Source organism: Hylobates moloch, unplaced genomic scaffold (genome assembly GCF_009828535.3).
Source record: "Hylobates moloch isolate HMO894 unplaced genomic scaffold, HMol_V3 SCAFFOLD_12, whole genome shotgun sequence".
Taxonomy (NCBI): Eukaryota; Metazoa; Chordata; class Mammalia; order Primates; family Hylobatidae; genus Hylobates; species Hylobates moloch.
In genome coordinates, this window is record NW_026652287.1 from 71,745,943 (window position 1) to 71,767,378 (window position 21,436).

General features: G+C 39.9%; 1 protein-coding gene across 3 annotated transcripts; it reads left to right on the top strand.

Annotated features, from left to right (window-relative positions):
* The first annotated feature begins 733 nt into the window (after positions 1-733).
* TMEM19 (transmembrane protein 19) lies at positions 734-19,838 on the top strand. Of its 3 annotated transcripts, XM_032170746.2 has the most exons (7): positions 734-1,441; positions 4,229-4,342; positions 11,073-11,210; positions 11,910-12,164; positions 13,498-13,707; positions 15,263-15,456; positions 19,274-19,838. In XM_032170746.2, the coding sequence occupies exons 1-6, from the start codon at positions 1,312-1,314 to the stop codon at positions 15,424-15,426; spliced, it is 1,011 nt and encodes a 336-aa protein (XP_032026637.1). In that variant the 5' UTR covers positions 734-1,311; the 3' UTR covers positions 15,427-15,456; positions 19,274-19,838. The 3 variants fall into 3 exon arrangements, with proteins under 3 accessions (XP_032026637.1, XP_058282020.1, XP_058282021.1); XM_058426037.1 differs by having other exon boundaries at positions 15,263-19,838; XM_058426038.1 differs by lacking the exon at positions 4,229-4,342 and having other exon boundaries at positions 15,263-19,838.
* The last annotated feature ends 1,598 nt before the right edge of the window (positions 19,839-21,436 follow it).

The window sequence follows — 21,436 nt, forward strand, 5'->3', positions numbered from 1 at the left end:
ATTAACTGAAAAAATTGATAAATATTATGTAATTATCAGTTAACTACTGTTAACCCAGGCAAACAAGTTAATTTCACATAAAACATGAAATCAGGCCGGGCGCGGTAGCTCACGCCATTAAACCCAGCACTTTGGGAGGCCGAGGTGGGTGGATCCCCTGAGGTCAGGAGTTCGAGACCAGCCGGGCCAACATGGCAAAACCCCGTCTCTACTAAAAATATAAAAATTAGCCGGGCGTGGTTGTGGCGCCTGTAATCCCAGCTACTCCGGAGGCTGGAGCAGGAGAATAGCTTAGAACCTGGGAGGCGGTGGTTGCAGTGAGCAGAGATCGTGCCACTGCACTCCAGCCTAGGCAACAGAGAGAGGCACTGCCACAAAAAAAAAAAGAAAAGAAATCCGCCACGATTCGGATTTTTAATGCTAACAAGGCTTTATAAATGCACACACTTTAAATATAAGGAGTGTGAGGACAGATATTTCCACAATCTAAGTGCTGTTATGACAATAATTACGAGAGCTCAGTAATAGAAACTATGTTTAACTTTACCTCGCTAGCAGCCAGGAGTCTAGCACATTATAGGTACTAAACAACATTGTTTAGTACCTATAATGTGGTTTCCGAGAAGCAGTGCAAACACAGCCGGCCACGATGCCAGCAGTGCCTGCCCACGTGAGCTAGGCGACGTCCTCTTAAGCGGCTGCGGCGCATGCCCACAGCAGGGGAGACGTTAGAGGCGCGGGCGGGCGCCGTGAGGCGCGGGGCTTTGCTCCTGGGTTCTCGGCGTTGGCCAGCTGGACCTGACCCTAGGGCGGCTTGCGCAGCTGTCGGGACGTGACTACGTTCAGCCGCGTCGGGCGTGCTTCCCAGACTTGCCCAAGCTCGGGTGCCCTAGCTGCCCCTTTGCAGCCGCTGGCCTACCCCGCCCGCGCGTGAGAAGGTTGCGACGGGAGGTGGGTGGAGCTCGCCAGCGCCGGGACCGCGGATTGGCTGCCTCGGCTTCCTCTTTTCCCCGTGAGCTCCGGCGTGAGGCGCTGAAGCTGCCGGCAGCCGGGAGGCCGCCCTCACCGTCTGCCGGGTTGCGCTTTGCTTTTGCGGTGAGGCGTTGACCACGCCCATGTGAATTGGAGCTCTCCGCCAGCAGGAATTTCCGGAAGGAGTTTGAATTTTTGTGATTTTTTTGCTTGTTTGGTCGGTGGAATATGTTGGGATTTATGTTTGCCTCTGAACAAGTGTTTTGCTCACATCGTAAATGACTTTCTCTCCGAAACGCTAAATATTCTCTCCCGCAGGAGCTCATATCCTTATTTTCCATGATAGATCTTAACGACAGTATATGCAAAAGATATATAAAGATGATAACTAATATAGTTATATTGAGCCTGATCATTTGCATTTCGTTAGCTTTCTGGATTATGTCAATGACTGCAAGCACCTATTATGGTAAGTCTGAGTGTTCTAAGTTGTTTCTCTGTAATCTAATCAGTGGAATTTAAAACCATACCATTGTGAAATCCAAAACTCATATCCTCTGAATGGTTGTGAATGGTTGTGTTCACTTAACTTCCATAGCCTGATTTAACTTACTAACATGATAGTATAAACAGTGCCTTTAATAAATGCTTGTTGTGATAATTCGAGTTATACCTATTTCTTTTTTTTTAATTTTTATTTTTTATAAGATAGGGGTCCCTCTGTGTTGCTAGGCTGGTCTCAAACCCCTAGGCTCAAGTGACCCTCCCACCTGTGTCTCCCAAAGTGCTGACAATACAGGCCACCACTTCTGGCCTAGTTATACCTATTTCAAAATGTCTTTATATTTTATGTAACTATTCCGTCTGTCTTGGTGAAAGATAAGTGAGGTGAATATAGCTTTGTGAAGCAATTACAGTGATGCTTTCAATTTTGAATAAGAATATTAGTAATGGGCCAGGCACGGTGGCTCATGCCTGTTATCCCAGCACTTTGGGAGGCTGAGGCGGGCAAATCACCTGAGGTTGGGAGTTCAAGACCAGCCTGGCCAACATGGTGAAACCCCAGCTCTACTAAAACTAGAAAAAAGCTGTAATCCCAGCTACTCAGGAGATTGAGGCAGGAGAATCACTTGAACCCTGGAGGCAGAGGTTGCAGTGAACCAAGATCGAGCCACTGCATTCCAGCCTGGGCCACAGAGCGAGAATCCGTCTCAAAAAAAAAAAAAAAAAAAAAATAGTAATGTAGTTTATCAGTTTCACATGTTCTGTAAAAATAATAAGAATTAAAGACGACATACTATTTACATTTGGAGAGCTGAAGGACTTATCTGCCATTTGGTTGCTTCAAAAGAATAGACTCGTTTTAAAGCCTAAAGCTACATTGCTTAAATATAAGGTACTCTAGACTCAGATCTTCAGAGTTTTAAAGGTGCTTTAGAGCATAAGCCTCCATTTACACAAACTTCCTTCTCCTATGAAAACAAAGTACTGGTCAGTTTATAACAAGGGAAAAAATGAAAAGGAGAATGAGAATGGTTATATCGTAAGGGATTGCCATTTCAGACTGTAGGCTTTTTGCAAAGAGACATGTGAATAGTTGGAAAGGGTTCTCCAGGGTACAGAAGCTCTCAGTGCTGTTCATTCATAATGATTCACAGTGGGGCATCATAGTTTTAGGGGAGGGGTATAAGAGAAGATTCTTGTTAGTGACAGTATTTACTATGACTTGAACTAAATAGAATAAATCAGGATTTGTAAACTGAAATATCCCTCTGGGGCCAGTCACCTAATGCAAATGAATCTGTGTAAGTTTTTGTGTATTAGACCTGTGGTAATAGTTTTCACTTCCAGAAATAGGATATTTCTCATCTTTTGTTCAATGCTTGGGGCCTCTTTGTCTTTCATTTCCCCTTTATTTTTCCGAGACGGAGTTTCGCTCTTTTTGCCCAGGCTAGAGTACTGTGGCACGATCTCAGCTCACTGCAACCTCTGCCTTCTGGTTTCTCCTGCCTCAGCCTCCCAAGTAGCTGGGATTACAGGTGCCTGCCACCATGCCTGGCTAATTTTTGTATTTGTAGTAGAGACAGGGTTTCATCATGTTGGCCAGGCTGGTCTCGAACTCCTGACCTCGGGATCCTCCTGCCTTGGCCTCCCAAAGTGCTGGGATTACAGGCATGAGCCACCGCGCCTGGCCCATTTTCTTATTTTTGATAGAAACATAGATACAAGCAGTGGTTCACAGTTTTCTTTACCATAAGGAAATCACTTCTCTTTGGCGTTTGGGAGCCTATCAGGAGTGCTGGGAACTTTAAAGGGGAAAGCTATGGCCTGTTTAAAGGAGAGCACCTCTCTTTACCTTCAGTCAATTCTGCCATGTTGGCCAGAACTTCCCAATTTTAAAACAGAAGCCAAGAATCTGGATTTTTATATGATATCTCCTAATCTTTAAATATTGACTAAAATTACTTGAAAACATTCTGCTAGCCAAACATCTGTGAGCTGGATGCAGCATCTGGAATAATCAATTTCTAAGCATTGAATGAGGTGTCCCCTGAAAGGCAGAGAGGAGTAAGATCCTGTTACAAAAAGAGTTCGTTCTAGGTAGTCCTTGAAATTTAATATGTGCCCCCCTTAAAAAAAAATGTACCAGAGATTCATTTTAAATATCTAGATATCCATTATTATCATAAATAGCAGTAAAAGGTTTTCAAAACTTGGACATAACCTATTTGGCCATTCTCCAGTAAGACTGCTTCTCTGAAAATATGCATGCATGTCTCAACATAAATACAGTTGTGCTCCACCTAACATTGTTTTGGTCAATGACAGACCACACATACAATGTGTTCCCATAAGATTATAATACCATATTTTTACTCTACTTTTTCTATGTTTAGATACACAAATACATTGTTATAATTGCCTGTAGTATTCAGTACAGTAACATGCTGTACAGGTTTGTAGCCTAGGACCAATAGGCTATAGCATATAGCTTAAGTGTGTAGTAGGCTCTACCATCTAGGTGTATGTAAGTACAGTCTGACGTTTGCATAACCGTGAAATCACCTAAGGATGCATTTCTCAGAACATATACCTATTTTTAAGTGATGCGTGACTATATATTTCTTTGGTGACTTCATCTTGGTGTTTGTACTTATGACAGTATTTTAGTCCAAAAGCAGTAACGGAAGTTTACTGCCAAAACTAACCTGTGCAGACTTCACACAATTTGTGCTCCACCTTTATAATTTTTCAGGTAACTTACGGCCTATTTCTCCGTGGCGTTGGCTGTTTTCTGTTGTTGTTCCTGTTCTGATCGTCTCTAATGGCCTTAAAAAGAAAAGCCTAGATCACAGTGGGGCTCTAGGAGGTATGTTTTTATTTTGAATGTTTACAGTAACTAATAAGGGCTTGCTTATATAATTTAAATTTATGTTTTCTAAATTCTGAATATATGAGACTGACTACAAATCATAGTTATATATTTTAGACAATGATAAAGTTACATCTTGCTCAGCATTCCTATTGTCAAAATTTCAGAAACTGATGTACACTTTTAGTGTAACATACAAATTAAACTCTGTGATTGATACAAAGTAGATTAATAGGATAGATGAACCTTGACTATTCTGCTCCTTTAGTTTGATTAATTAGTCTTCTACCAGCAGAAACACTGGAGCACTCCTCCTAGATGTAAAATAGAACATTTGGAGGGAATAACTTTTGGAAATTCCTGTTAGTAATCTCAAACAGAACAGTCCAAACTTAGTGTTCTGGATTAATTTTCCAAAACTGAGTTGAGAACAGGCTATGTATTCATTCTTTAGCAATTTTTTTTTTTTTTCCCGAGACAGTCTTGCTCTGTTGCCCAGGCTGGAGTGCAGTGGCATGGTGGGCTCACTGCAACCTCCTCCTCCTGGATTCAAGCAATTCTTGTGCCTCAGCCTCTGAGTAGTTGAGACTACAGACGTGTGCCACCATGCCCGGCTAATTTTTTCTGGTATTTTTATTAGATACAGGGTTTCGCCATGTTGACCAGGCTGGTCTCAAGCTCCTGGCCTCAAGTGATCACCTGCCTGGGCCTCCCAGAGTGCTGGGATTACAGGTGTGAGCCACCATACCTGACCCCTCTTTTAGCAAATTTTTATTGAACACTTACTAGTATGTACTACTGTTCTAAAAACTTGGGATATATTTGTAAACAAAAAGAACATGGTGTCAGTTCTCATGGAACTTACATTCTTCAGGGCAGATAGATAATAAAATATATAAAACTGTTCAGGTAATGATGAAGTTTATGAGAAAAATGAAAAGATAATTAAGTGTTAAGTGTGTATGTTGGAAGATGTGGTGCATTCTTCTGTAAATGGTGTCAGGTGCTTTTCTCTAAGGAGGTCATTTTGCACTGGTATCTGAAGAAGCCAGCAATGAGATCTGACAGAATCATGTTCCAGGCTGACAGAATAACAAGTGCAAAAGTCCAGATATTTTAGAGGCTTATTTGAGAGTAAGAATAATAAGGTTCGTTTGACTAGAAAATAGTAACGATAGGAAAAGAAGTGAGACATAAAATTGAATAAATAAACTCTAGCAATGGGCTCTCATGGTCCTATGGTTTTGTCAATTTTGCAAAGGTCAAAACTTTTGTACTCGTTTTCTTAAAGAGGGAACCCCAAATTATATAAGCTTTGGGCTCCACAAGGCCTGGATCTCCCCCTTATTTCATTTTTAGGGCATAGAGAGAATTAAATGCGATAATTTAAAGTCCTTACCTCATTGCCTGGACACATAGCCAACATTTATTCAGTGCTTATAACTATTATTATTAGGCAGAGTTCTTCAAAATCATGCCAATTCTCTTCATAATTAAGAAATATTGTTTAAGTTATATTGTGAGATTTCTTTTCCTTTTGTGGGGTAATTGAGAATTAAAGTTAACTAGACATACTGATATTTTTATATGAATTTTATTTTACCATATAATCAATAAGTATTAGGAATGGTTATGTTTTATCTATTTAACAAATGCTTATGTTACACTTTCTATGTACCAGGCACTGCTGTTAGCACTTTGATAGTATTAACTCATTTATAACATAATTTGAACAATCCCTGCTTAAATATAATAACATGGAGTTATGCTTTGCTAAAAAAAAGTTCTTTCTGGGCTGGTTGCGGTGGCTCACACCTGTAATCCCAGCACTTTGGGAAGCCAAGGCAGAAGGATCACTTGAGTCCAGGAGTTTGAGACCAGCCTGGACAATATAATGAGACTTCGCCTCTACAAAAAAAAAAAAAAAAAAAAAAAAAAATTAGCCTGGCGTGGTGGTGCACACCTGTAGTCCCAACTACACAGGAGGCTGATCGTGCCACTTCAGTCAGCGTGGGCAACACAGTGAGACCCTGTGTCAAAAAGAAAAAAAAAAAGCTCTCAGACATTCTTGCCTTGGAATTTATTATTTTTATAGAAAAAAAGGTCAAGTCCTTCTTGAAATTCTGTCTTCCTTGGGCTTCTGTGCTGTATATTGTCCTGCTTCTCTGACTTTTATGATCTCTACTGTTGTTTCCTTCCTGCTGCTAGAAGGGCTGCCTTGTAGCCCTTGGGCATCTACTCCTCTGCTATGTCGATTAGAATTAAAAGATATGAAACCTAACACTGCCACCTGTTATCAGTGCAAACTTGGGCACGCTGCGTAACTCCTAGGAGACTCACTTTCTTAATCTCTTATGAAATACCTCCAATAGTAATATCTTACGGGCTTATTGGTAAAGCTCAAACAGGGTATCATGGTGAGGCAACACATCTTTGTAAACTATACAAAAATGTTCATTGTTAGTGATTATGTGCTTTCAACCATATTTTTATACGTGAATGACTATTAAATTGGCATTGCCACAAACATTTCTTTCTTTCTCCATACCTCTGCTCACGTTACTTCTCCCCCTCTGACCTCTCTCCTACCTCATTATATATGCTGATTATTATTATCATCTGCATTAATAGAGAAGTATATAGAGAGGTTTGAAGGATGAAGAGACAGTTCTGGGCAGAAAACAATGAAAACTGCAGAAAACTGAAACTTAACACTTGCAGAGTAAAATTAAATGAAGTATTCCCACTTAGAAAGTTTCTGGTTCTAGGCTTCTTAGTGCTTAATGAAGTATTCTTATTGAATAGGATTCAAATCTAATAAATTCATTTGCTGCCAGCCCTTAGAGTTGGAAATGATCAAATGTAGTAGTAGATGGAAGCATGTCATTAACTTACTTTCAGTAGTAACTGATAGTTCTAAAGTCAGGTAGCAAAAATATAATATGCATGTTTCTAAAAATTATCCCGGTGCTATAACATGCCACTTCATCTGCTTGAGCATAAAGGAAATTTGCTAGATTATAAACTCCTTGAGGACAAAGAGTATCTTATGCTTCTGTGTCCCATGTTTCTTTGAATAGTGCTAGATACATAATAGATGATTAGGAATAGATGTAGTCTGATTTTTAAAAACCTTTGCTTTTTTCCTAATCATTTCATTCTATGAAATGTTAATCTTTTCTTTTTTTTTAGTTAAAAAAAAAAATTATGGCCAGGTATGGTGGCTCACACCTGTAATCGCAGCACTTAGGGAGGCCAAGGCAGGCAGATCACTTGAGCCCAGGAGTTTGAGACCAGCCTAGGCAACATGGTGAAACCTCGTCTCTACTAAAAATACAAAAATTAGCCAGGCATGGTGGCAGGTGCCTGTAATCCCAGGTACTTGGGAGGCTGAAGCAGGAGAATCGCTTGAACCCAGGAGGCAGAGACTGCAGTGAGCCGAGATCATGCTGCTGCACTCAAGCCTGGGTGACAGAGTGAGAACTTGTCCCCAAAAAAAATTTTTTTTAGAGGCAGGGTCTTGCTCTATCACCCCGGCTGTAGTGCGGTGATGCTACTGTAGCTTAGTGCAGCCTTGAATTCCTGGGCTCAAGCAGTCTGCCTGCCTCAGCCTCCTGGGTAGTAGCAACTACAGGCACACACTGCCACACCCAGCTTTTGTTACTGTTTGGAACTTTTTGTTTCCTTAAGGATAAAAAAAAATCTAATGCTGATTTAGAGTATATCATAGTAGTTGGGAATATTATCCTAGAGTATGACTGCAAGTCACTTAAACTCTGTGTTGTACTTGTCCTGTCTATAAAATGTGAAGGAATAATGGTATGTATAGCAATGAATCATCATGAAGTGTTATCCATGTAAAATGCTTAGCACAGTACTTGGCATACAAATATTTTATAGATGTTAGTTATTATTACTGTTTTCCTTCCACTACTGCTATTCACAGTGATATAGTTTGACCATGCCTCTACCCAAATCTCATCTTGAATTGTAGCTCCCATAATTCCCACATGTCAAGGGAGGGACCTGGTAGGAGGTAATTGAATCATGGGACAGGTCTTTCCCGTGCTGTTCTCATGATAGTGAATAAGTCTCATGAGAGCTGATGATTTTGTAAAGGGGAGTTCCTCTACACAAGCCCCCTTGCCTGCCGCTATGTAAGATGTGACTTTGCTCCTCATTTGCCTTTGGCCATGATTGTGAGGCCTCCCCAGCCATGTGGAACTGTGAGTCAGTTGAACCTCTTTTCTTTATAAATTACCCAGTTTCAGGTTTGTCTTTATTAGCAGTGTGACAACAGACTAATACACACAGTTATAAGAAATTTTACTTCGCTACATCATGACTTTAGTGTGTCTAGGATTTAGAAGTAAGAGTTACAGAACTTCCTCAGGATCTGGGTATTTAGAACCATTCATGACAGAAACATATACCTCAGTGTTGAGAGGATTGGGCAGGAGTTCAGTCACACTCAGTCTCTAAGCTGCACACTGAAGTGGAGGGCTCTGGTCTTTTGGAGAGAGAGCGAGCATTGCCAGAATAAGGAGAGGGTCACATGAGGGGGATTTGTGGCAAAGTGTTTGTGGAAGGGCACAGCAAGAGGGGGTATTGTCAGGAAAGGCCACTGGTGGTGCTCTGTGTGGTTTCACAAGGGTGGCCTGACCTCTTTTTGGTCACTATACTTTGGGTCTGGTTTCAGTCTTTCTGAAGTAGAAACTTCACTCTGTCGTGTACCCAGAGTTGATTAGAGCCTAGAAAACTGGTTGAATGTTGCTCATTGTTATAAAGGATTGCTATATGAGCCAGAATGCCACTTTATTAATCAGATAGAAGAACTACCAGGCAGAAGAACACAAACATCACTGTTCAGGCATGCCCTATTCTTGTAGTCAGGCCACTTGAGAAGTCAGATTATAATGAGAAGGCTGCTTTGGTGAGTACAAAGTCTGAGAAACAGTTATGCAAATCCACAAATCAAAGGTTCCCCTCCCTTGGACATGGTTCAAGAAGTCCGCCAACCTCTGGTTCTTTTGGCCTTCACTTTCTACATTCTGGACCAGCCAAGTAAATTATTATAGAATATGTATGAAGCAATAGATGAGCTTTGAGTTTATTAAATTACTATGAAATTCCAGTCCTGCCTTTCTCTTTTATGCCTCCTGGAGATTACCCAGGTCACCCTGGTTGGAATTTGGGGTATAACTCTACTCCCATTGTCAGAAATTTATAGACAGTGTCATTGTACTCCCCCGATGCTATCTGTTAGGTACAGAATTTACCTGTTTTAGGCTCAGAAGGCAACCACAGTCCTCAAGTCTTCAAATTATTTGGGAGTACCCTATTGTCATATATATGAACCCCTTATCAATGATATTTAGAGATCTGCAGGATGGAGAGGTGGAAGAGATATGAACAGGAGATAGCAGTTACTAATCTAAAATGTAGACATAGGTGGGAGTTGCCAGAAGTTCCAAGCTATCTTTAGACTACATGAAAGAAACCATTCCCTCAAAGCTTGTCTTGTTCATTTCCTCAATCTGAAGCTGTCACCAATATGAACATGATTGCTTCATGTGGTATTTTAAGGTGGTTGAAGTAAAAAGGATATAGATGCCATTTATAACATCTCGGTGTTGGTTGTGTAGGGCTCTTCTACTTTGGGTTTGTTTAGAGACGGTGGAACAAATTGTTAACAGTGAATATTCATGAAGAGGAGGAGGGGAGACACTTTGACTTTCAGTTTGTATACTTCCATGTGTTTTGACTTACCCCTTCAGTAGTTGCATACAACTTTTGTAATGTTTTAAAAATCAGTTGAAAAAACTTAAAGGTTGGATACCAATATTAAAATATTTATCATTATTATTGTTGAGCTTTAGCCACTGGAACTGTTGCTGTTATTAGTATCCATGACATTAGGTAACACTTATTAAGGACCTCTTACATCCTGGATAATATAATAAGCATATTACAAAAATTATCCCTGACTTTTTACAGCAAGCCGATGAAGTCAGAATTCTGATTATTGTCATTTCACAAATGCAAAATTGAGACTTAAGGAGGTTAGGTAACTTATCCTAATCTTGAAGAGGTAAGTGAAGGAGCCAAAGTTTGAACTCTAGACTGTTCAACTCCAGAGCTGAAGCACTTTATTATTATTAATACTTTATATCAAGTTACCCTGTTTCTTGTACTCTCGATTAAAAGGTACCAAAGTTAAATACCAGTAATTGAGTATCTCTGGAAGAGTCAATGAGTAACTATCTCATTGGTTGTGATATCTGAACTTTGAGCTAAGCAATGGAAAGGGTTATTATAGAAGAAGAAGGCCAGGTGCTGTGGCTCACTCCTGCAATCCCAGAACTTTAGGAGGCCAATGCTGGGCAGATTGCTTGAGCCCAGGAGTTTGAGACCAGCCTGGGCAATATAGTGAGACCCCATCTCTATTTCTAATTTTTTTAAATTAAGATAATTTTTAAAATATTATCTAAAATACTATCTTACATTCATAAGGCATTGTTTGAAAGGAGATTAAAATATGGTAAAAAATGTGTACTCAAAATGGCATTCAGTTTACTGCTTGCTAAGAACTTAATTGGTAAAATGCAAATTGTTAGAAATGTACATTTCAGGTTATAATATAAAAATAATGAAAAAAACCATTCTTTTTTCACAGCATTGATGTATGAATTGAATATAATTCTGTGTTTATATATGTTTCTTTCAGGGCTGGTGGTTGGATTTATCCTAACCATTGCAAATTTCAGCTTTTTTACCTCTTTGCTGATGTTTTTCTTGTCTTCTTCGAAACTCACTAAATGGAAGGGAGAAATCAAGAAGCGTCTAGATTCAGAATATAAGGAAGGTAAAATTATGTTTGATATTATTCCAAATAGTAAACTTCATTTAATCCTAACACCTAACATAAGCTTTTTTTTTTTTTTTTTTGAGATGCAGTCTCGCTCTGTCGCCCAGGCTGGAGTGCAGTGGCGCAATCTCGGCTCACTGCAAGCTCCGCCTCCCAGGTTCACGCCATTCTCCCGGCTCAGCCTCCCGAGTAGCTGGGACTACAGGCGCCTGCAACCATGCCTGGCTAATTTTTTTGTATTTTTAGTAGAGACGGGGTTTCACCGTATTAGCCAGGATAGTCTCGATCTCCTGACCTCGTGATCCGCCCACCTCAGCCTCCCAAAGTGCTGGGATTACAAGCATGAGCCACTGTGCCCGGCCAACGTAAGCTTTTAATCAGAATTTGTTTAGACTGTCAAAACACATCAATTTTATATGAGAATTCCTTTAGTAGCCAAATTGAGTTTATAATTTATTTCACAACAATAGGAAATAACAGCAGAATTTTAGAAGCACTACAGTCTATCATAATTTTTCCAGATTTGTTAATAATGGTATAGAATCTGGGCAAATGTACCATAACACTTTTACTGTTTTTAAATATTTTTTCGTCGTTTTTCTTTTCTTAAACTTTAAAACATAAACACCTATAACTGCATGGTTTTTCTTCTAAGGAGGAAGCATTTGTTTGTCCTTTTCATCTGTTTGTTTCCAGGTGGGCAAAGGAATTGGGTTCAGGTGTTCTGTAATGGAGCTGTACCCACAGAACTGGCCCTGCTATACATGATAGAAAATGGCCCCGGGGAAATCCCAGTCGATTTTTCCAAGCAGTACTCCGCTTCCTGGATGTGTTTGTCTCTCTTGGCTGCACTGGCCTGCTCTGCTGGAGATACATGGGCTTCAGAAGTTGGCCCAGTTCTGAGTAAAAGTCCTCCAAGACTGATAACAACCTGGGAGAAAGTTCCAGTTGGTGAGTTTTTTCTTCTTTTTGACCTATTGGTAGACACAGTTGGTGAGTCTTGATTTGAGAGTCTTTAAAAAAACCAAAAAACCTCTTGATTTAATGTATTTTAGAGCCTTTTAAGAACTTTATTTAGTCTCTTTAAATAATAATTGGAAAATTTCTATCAACTATTAAATTGGTAATAATAAATAATATTTGCAGGAAATGTTAGCAAGACCTAGATAAGCAATACAGGAACATAAAGATTGATTTGCAAACATATCAATAGGGAAGGAAAAGAAAGGGTACAATAGAATATTTATTGAGGGCCTGTTATGATATCAGTGCTTTAACATATATCTCAATTCTCCATTATCAACATTATCAACAACTACATAGGTTGAGCATCTCAAATCTGAAAATCCAAAATCCAAAATGCTCCAAAATCTTAAACTTTTTGAACACTGACATGATGCTCACAGGAAATGTTCATTGGAACATTTCGGATTTACGATTTTCAGATTTGGGATGTTCAACTGTTAAGGCTATATAATGCAAATATTCCAAACTCTGAAAAAATTTGAAATCCAAAACACTTCTGGTCCCAAGCAATTCGGGTAAAGAGAATACTCAACCTATACTGCTTCTTCTTTTTGCCCTCTGATGCTTCTCTTCCTCTTTGTCTACTTCTTTTCTTTCTACCCCATCCTATCCCCCATCATCACCTTCTCCTCCTTTTTTTTCCCCTCTTCTTCATCATCATTATAACAGCTAGCATATGTTAGATACTACTACAGAGCACTATTCTAACTGCTTTACACAGATTGCCACTTAGTACTCCTAATAATCATATAAATTGGTTCTTTTATTATTTCTATCTTATAAAGAAACTAAAGCACAAAGAAGTTAGATAAATTAACTACAGTCACATGGCTTAAGAGTAGCAGAATTGGGCCTGGCAAGGTGGCTCACGCCTGTCATCCCAGCTACTAGAGAGGCTGAGGTGGGAAGATCACTTGAGCCTGGAGTTGGAGGCTGCGGTAGGCTGTGATCACACCATTGTACTCTAGCCTGGTTGATAGAGCAAAACCTTGTCTCTGAAAAGAGAGAGAGAGAGAGAGAAGGAGAACCAAGCTGAAACCAGGCAGTCTGGCTTCATTGAACCATTCTGCTTCATTTCTTAAAATGTCAAGAGTTACTGAGGAGAAAATACTATTTTCTAAATAGCTACAGTCTTTAGATTGCATTAAAGAGAATACTTTCTTTAAATTAGTCTTGATTAGACAGATACCTTGCTGTCCTTGCCTTTATGTATTTGCTGATTATTAACCAGATGATTTTCTGCATGTCTCTTCTTCAGGTACCAATGGAGGAGTTACAGTGGTGGGCCTTGTCTCCAGTCTCCTTGGTGGTAGCTTTGTGGGCATTGCATACTTCCTCACACAGCTGATTTTTGTGAATGATTTAGACATTTCTGCCCCCCAGTGGCCAATTATTGCATTTGGTGGTTTAGCTGGATTACTAGGATCAATTGTGGACTCATACTTAGGGGCTACAATGCAGTATACTGGTAAGAACATTCCTTCATTCTTGCAACTTATTGGTGTGTTAAAGAAATAGGGAAAAGAAAGAAAAAATGTCAACAATGAAAACAAATCCAAAGACACAGGGTGTTGAGGGACTAGAAATGATAGGGCAAAGTCTCTTTCACAATTTTGGTTTTCTTATTCTTTTGTATTAAATTAATTGAAAGAGAATTAGTCCCGCACAGCAATGATTAGAAGCTGTGTGAGGAAGATACAATAGTGCAGAGAACAGACGATTTGTGTGGGCCATTACCTAATCCCAGAAAAGCAAGACATTTGGGATCAGATAATTTTAATACAATTCCTTCCATTCATTTTCCTATTCCATTTAAGGAGTAATTGTACTAATCTGACTATACACACGACCTACTTTCTTACTGTGGTATCATGCTTGCTATTCTTGCCCCTGAGTTTTTTGCTTCACTCAAGATATATGGTAGATGTCTGGGCATGGTGGCTCGTATCTATAATCCCAGCACTTTGGGAGGCCAAGGGGGGCGGATCACTTGAGGTCAGGAGTTCGAGACTAGCCTGGCCAACATGGTGAAACCCCATCTTCAACAAAAAAAAAAAAAAGATATATGATAGAGTGGTAGAGTATATTTTTCTCAAAATTTTCTGTGCTTTGTTTCTAGGACTCTCCCATCCTATCAGTGTACTCACATATTCCGTTAGGTGTGTATTTGCTCCACACTCTCATCAACCATGTTTCTCCTTTGACTGACATCAGGAAGAGGTTGGAAGGCTAGAGAAGGGTTCTCTCAGTACAGTCCTCCCAGCACTCTTCATGCCTCAGAAAATCTATGTGCCCTTCCTCCCCTCTCCCCATCAGTCAGAATATTTGTTCTCCATTTTGTTAGTCTCATTTAGATTTTAAGGACGAAGCTATCCGATCTTAATTCTCACTAAAGGGTCAATAACTCTACACACACACAGACAGTAAACATGTTTTTTAAAGAGTGTAGGTTTTATTCTAAATTGGGTTCTAACTGGGGAAGTTTCTGATTGCATTGAGTGGGTTGAAAAGAAATGCATGCAGTAGGGGAGATTTTGTAAATCTTCGTTTGCCTCATTTGTGCCAGCCCCATGCTCAACCCTGCATTTACAGTACTGTGGCCATAGACATGATGCCTACTCCCAAGGACCTCATAGATCAGTCTTGGAGGGGAACCACTAGGAAGGCAGGCCCAACCTGCCAGTTTCATGCCCTCTCTGCTTTTCATGTTCTCTCTTCCGCTTCTGAAGCAATTCCAGAGGTATTGACAGAAAATTACTGAGAACCCATTTATTCAAAGAGGCCATTTGTAATCAAGGGTCCCATGTCTCTCATCATATAAATGATCCATTAAAGTCATTTAGCAAGTCACTTAGAACCTTTCAAAGATTGTCTCCTTTGGAGGAAAAAGCCTATTTTATTCTTTTTTTTAAATCAAGTACATGTACCCTAGAACTTAAAGTATAATAAAAAAAAAAAAAAGAAAAGAAAAAAAATCAAGTCATTTGGGTTTTCTATCTCACTTGCTGCTTTTTCCATTCCAGGGTTGGATGAAAGCACTGGCATGGTGGTCAACAGCCCAACAAATGAGGCAAAGCACATAGCAGGGAAACCCATTCTTGATAACAACGCAGTGAATCTGTTTTCTTCTGTTCTTATTGCCCTCTTGCTCCCAACTGCTGCTTGGGGTTTTTGGCCCAGGGGGTGAACTTTATTTCATTTCCACAGGTTGAAACTGGTGAGTCCAGCTAAATTTGCAATTCCAACTTTCTTTTTTTTTTTTTTTTCTTTTTTTTTTTTATTATACTTTAGGGTTTTAGGGTACATGTGCACAATGTGCAGGTTTGTTACATATGTATCCATGTGTCATGTTGATTTCCTGCACCCATTAACTCGTCATTTAGCATTAGGTGTATCTCCTAATGCTGTCCCTCCCCCCTCCCCCCACCCCACAACAGTCCCCGGAGTGTGATGTTCCCCTTCCTGTGTCCATGAGTTCTCATTGTTCAATTCCCACCTATGAGTGAGAACATGCGGTGTTTGGTTTTTTGTCCTTGCAATAGTTTACTGAGAATGATGTTTTCCAGTTTCATCCATGTCCCTACAAAGGACACGAACTCATCATTTTTTATGGCTGCATAGTATTCCATGGTGTATATGTGCCACATTTTCTTAATCCAGTCTATCGTTGTTGGACATTTGGGTTGGTTCCAACTCTTTGCTATTGTGAATAGTGCCGCAATAAACATACGTGTGCATGTGTATTTATAGCAGCATGATTTATAGTCCTTTGGGTATATACCCAGTAATGGGATGGCTGGGTCAAATGGTATTTCTAGTTCGACAATTCCAACTTTCATCCTAAGAATGATAACTGTAATGGCAAAGCAGAAATGCCAGTTCCTCCTATATTCCATTGTAATGGGATTTCACATTTTCCTCTCATCAACTCCCTTGTAACAGCTAGCATCTTTCTAGTGAAAGAGAAGAATTCCTAGAACTTATGCATTTTTTTTCCTGCTGAATGGAAGTCTTGAGCAATGAAGCTATATTGTCCCTACATATTACTATATATTGAACTGAAAGTTCTTACATAATCAATGTCACGTTTTGTCTAATTTTGTTTTGTTTGTTTAAACCAGTGTGGGAAATAAAAGTGATGATATTTAAAATAGTTCTCAGCTGAAGCAGAGAAATGCCACTGTGCTAGTTGCCCAAATGTTGTGTCTATTTTAAATAGTTTAAGCTGATGTGTATGGGAGCCTAACTAAGTGTAGTATCCTGAACTTCTCCCATTAATTGCTATTCACAATTGGGAAAAGTGAGGAGATTGCTTCCTAGTGAGTTTTGTGGCCTACTCCACATTTGTTCTTCCTTCCTCAGGGTTAGTGATGAAAAAAAGTAAATATCTTTTTCATATGTCCATTAGAATTTATGAAAAAAATCATTTTAACTAAAAGCAAAAGAACTTTGTCTTATATCTAAAAAATGTATACCTTACTATATGTTTCAGTTGCTCTCTGAACAAAAATTATCTTCAATTTAATATGCGGAATGTGTGTTCTAGCTTTCTTTGAATTATGTATGGCAACCTGGTTTAGCATTGGCATCCTGAACAGTTAAGAGTCACTGGGAAATTATTGTATTTCTTTATAAATTTACTATCCTATCAATTGCTGGAAAATGCTATGATTTTCTATTATTACCTTCTAAGTTGTATTCTCTCTTACACTGTAGCCTCAACTAAGGCAAATTCTGCTATGTTTGTTCTTCACTATGATTTACTGTGTGCCAAAGGAGTTTTGACATGGTACAGAGTATTTTGCTAAAAGTATGTTTTGTTTTGTTTTGTTTTGTTTTTTGAGACGGAGTCTCGCTCTCTCACCCAGGCTGGAGTGCAGTGGCGCGATCTTGGCTCGCTGCAAGCTCCGCCTCCCGAGTTCACGCCATTCTCCTGCCTCAGCCTCTCCGAGTAGCTGGGACTACAGGCGCCTGCCACCACGCCCGGCTAATTTTTTGTGTTTTTAGTAGAGACGGGATTTCACCGTGGTCTCGATCTCCTGACCTTGTGATCCACCCGCCTCGGCCTCCCAAAGTGCTGGGATTACAAGCGTGAGCCACCGCGCCCGGCCTAAAGTATTTTTAAATGTTTCTCATGTGATTTCTGTACCTTCTTCCTCCTGCCCCTTTTGCTTTTTTAAAGAAATTGGGGAAGGATTTATGAATACACCACCACCAGAGTGGATAATGCTTAGAATTCTTTATTGGTGGCCCTACTATGGTGATGTTCTAGAACTGACTTACTTCAGGACAGAAGAAAAAACAATCACACCCTTAATCTTTAAGCCAGTCAGATCAGGGGGTTGCAACAACTGGGTTAAACTTTGGGTGTGCATTGGAAGCACCAGGGCATGTTTGCTTTTTTTGTTTATGTGTTTGTTTTTTGAGACAGAGTCTCACACTGTGGCCCAGGCTGGACTCCAGCACAGTGGCATGATGTCAGCTCCGCCTCCCGGGTTCACGTGATTCTCATGCCTCAGCCTCCCAAGTAGCTGGGATCACAGGCATGCACCATCACACCCGGCTAATTTTTGTATTTTTAGTAGAGACAGGGTTTCGCCACATTGGCCAGGCTGGTCTCGAACTTCTGATCTCAAGTGATCTGCCCACCTCAGCCTCCCAAAGAGCTATTACAGATGTGAGCCACTGTGCCCAGCCACCAGGGCATGTTTTTAAAAAAGTACTGATGTCTGGGTTTCACACTGCAAAATTCTGATTTATCTGATCTAAGGTACAGCCTGGATATTGAGACTTTTTAAAGCTCTGACTGTACATTGAATCATCATGTAAGGAGTTTTTAAAACATTGTTGCCAGGGCCCCTTTCTAGACCAAGTCAGTCAGAATGTTGGACAATGAGGCCCATGCATGGGTATTTTTAGAAAGCTCTCTGGGAGATTCTAATAATTAACCAAGTTGAGAAGCACTGAATAAGAATATCCTGGGCCGGGCGCAGTGGCTCATGCCTGTAATCCCAGCACTTTGGAAGGCCGAGGCGGGCGGATCACTTGAGGTCAGGAGTTCGAGACCAGCCTGGCCAACATGGTGAAACACCATCTCTACTAAAAATACAAAAAATTAGTCAGGCGTGGTGGTGCATGCCTGTATTCCCAGCCACTCAGGAGGCTGAGGCGGGAGAATTGCTGGAACCTGGGAGGTGGAGGTTGCAGTGAGTCAAGATTACACCACTGTACTCCAGCCTGAGCAACAGAGCGAGACTCCATCTCAAAAAAAAAAAAAAGAATATTCTAAGCACTAGAACTACATAGTAAGAATATCCTAAAGCACTGTATCTAAGCACTTGAAAAGAATGGGACTTTTCAGTTTTAGGGAGATAACTATTAGCAACCACACTATGTTATTTTTATGGATGAATAACTTCTGGTAATGACACAGTGTCTTACAGCTACATCACTTATAAAATCATGTGTCAGTTTTCACACAGCCTGCACATCGTTCTGACATGCCCTTTTTTTTCCCTGGAGATTTATCCTCATGACATACGAGGGGACAAAAATATTTATTGGGACTATCTTTGAATTTAGTAGAATCACTGTATCATTAACAGTTTGGGGAAATACTGCTTTGCAATCCTTTATTTGAAAACTTAGATCTAGTTGTGTTTTGCAATCAAAATTTTTGAGATATTCAAGAACTAATAGGATCTGTATAAAATATTTCACTCAAAACTACTAAAAAAAAGTCTGGGATGGCAGCTCATTATCAAATATACTCCTATTTTTGTGGTGATTTATGAACAGCCCCACTAAGTATAACTAAAGATCATAAAGAGCCTCGGATCAAGTTTGGTCAGGTTTTGTCACCAAACTTTGTAAATAAACTTACATAGTTTTTCATAGCTTTTTGGAGATGAGAATTGAGGATAAGAAATAGTATCTGTCCTTTTTGTTGTTGTTGTTAAGTCTTACATGTATTTTACTGTAACATCTTTTGAATTGGATATTTAACTAATTCAGCATATTTTTCCTCTTTGCAGAATGGGCAGTTCATGTTAAAAACACTTTTCATGGAAAGAGCTCTATGTAACAATATAATAAAACTGCCTACCTAGCGGCATAAAGGTGTGCTATTTCTTATCTTATCATACTGTTCCATGATAGAAGAGAGCAGATGTATGTGGCTTGGGGCAGCTCCTGAAGAAGACTTCCAGGAGTAGCATGTTGAAAACTCATTAAATGGAGCCACCAAGAAACCAAAGAATTGATACAGCAGGTCATTCTATTATTAGCTTTTCTCATTACTTGAGTTATCTGTTTCTCATATATATCTTTCCTGTTTCTAGCTGCTGTACACATAGGATGCTGCCTGCAGAAATACCAGCCCCACCCCAATTAGATAAAGGACTAGTATAGAGAAAAAGCATGTGAAATGATGTTTTAAACTTTGCCGCATACCTGTGATATGAACAGCTGCTGCCTGTTAGGCACAGTGGGTATACTAGGGCCCAATCATCTGATCTTCCTGATGTTTTATCTAATGTTTCCTGTGCTATCACAATGAGAATGATCTATACTAGCCACCAGATCTCAGGTGAATTGTGGTGTGCTTTAAAAATGAAAACACAGCCGGACGAGGGGGCTCATGCCTGTAATCCTAACACTTTGGGAGGCCAAGGCGGGCAGATCACGAGGTCAGGAGTTCAAGACCAGCCTGGCCAACATAGTGAAACCCCATCTCTTAGCCGGGCATGGTGGCGCATGCCTGTAGTCCCAGCTATTCAGGAGGCTGAGGCATGAGAATCACTTGAACCCAGGAGGCAGAGGTTGCAGTGAGCAGAGAGCATGCCACCGCACTCCAGCCTGGGTGACAGAGCGAGACTCCATCTCGAAAAAAAAGGAAAACACAATTATGTGGCTTAATTATTTATCTCCTTTATGGAGTATCTGTTTTTATAACTCCAAGTGGTTCTTGATATTTTTAAAATACTTAAGCATTCAATATGTATTCATTGAATTAAGTTGTTTGACTCTAATCATTGTTTCTTTTAAGAATGACTGGAAGGTGATAATCAGCACCATATTCCTGGAGGAAAATACAAAATGAAAAATCAGTTTGGCTACCTGAATTTCTGAGAACTGGAATGTTTCCAGCATTTTTCAATCGTGCAAAACAATATTAATGGTTTTGAAACTAATGAGTCAGGAAATTATTGAAGAAGTGAAGGAGTGGCAGGGCGAGGCTTGAAATTATTTTCCCTGACAAGACTTAACTCTCCATTTATCATAACTACCCTCTTCAAAAAAAAATTTTTTTTTTGTAGATCTAATCGTGAATCCAGACAAGATTTATTTTTATTTATTTTTTATTTTTTTGAGACAGGGTCTTACCCTATTGCCCAGGCTGGAGTGCAGTGGCACGATCATAGCTCACTGCAGCTTCAACTTCCTCAGCTCAAGTCATCCTCCCGCCTCAGCCCCCAAATAGCTGGAACTACAGACTTGCACTACTATACCCGGCTACTTTTTGTTGTTGTTGTTTAATTTTTTGCAGAGATGAATCCAGACTATGTCCTATGTTGTCCATAATGGGTTTGAACTCCTGAGCTCAAGTGGTCTTCTCACGTCAGCCTCCCAAAGTGTGGGATTACAGGTGCAAGCCACCACACCCAGCCAAAAATTTATTTTATAAATATGGCAACTCTTTTTTTAAGTTTGGATTTTTTAATTTTTATTAACATTAAATAATACACTGACTATTCCTTTTTAAAAATTACAACATTAGGCCAGATGTGGTAGCTCATGCTTATGATCCCAGCACTTTGGGAAGCCAAGGTGGGAGAATCACCTAAGGCCAGGAGTTTGAGACCAGCCTGGGCAACATAGCAAGACCCCGTCTCTACAAAAAATAAAAAATTCGCCAAATATGGTGGTGTACACCTGTAGTCCCAGCCACTCAGGAAGCTAAGGTGGGAGGATTGTTTGAGCATGGGAGTTGGAGGCTACAGGGAGCCATAATTGTGCCACTGCACTCCAACCTGGGTGACACAAACTCTCTCAATTTAAAAAGTAATAATAAAAATAAATAAAAATTACAACATTAGACATAAAGCTAAAAATTTTTTTTTTTTTAGAAGGAATCTCGCTCTGTGGCCTGACTGGGGTGCAGTGGTACAACTTTGGCTCACCGCAACCTCTGCCTC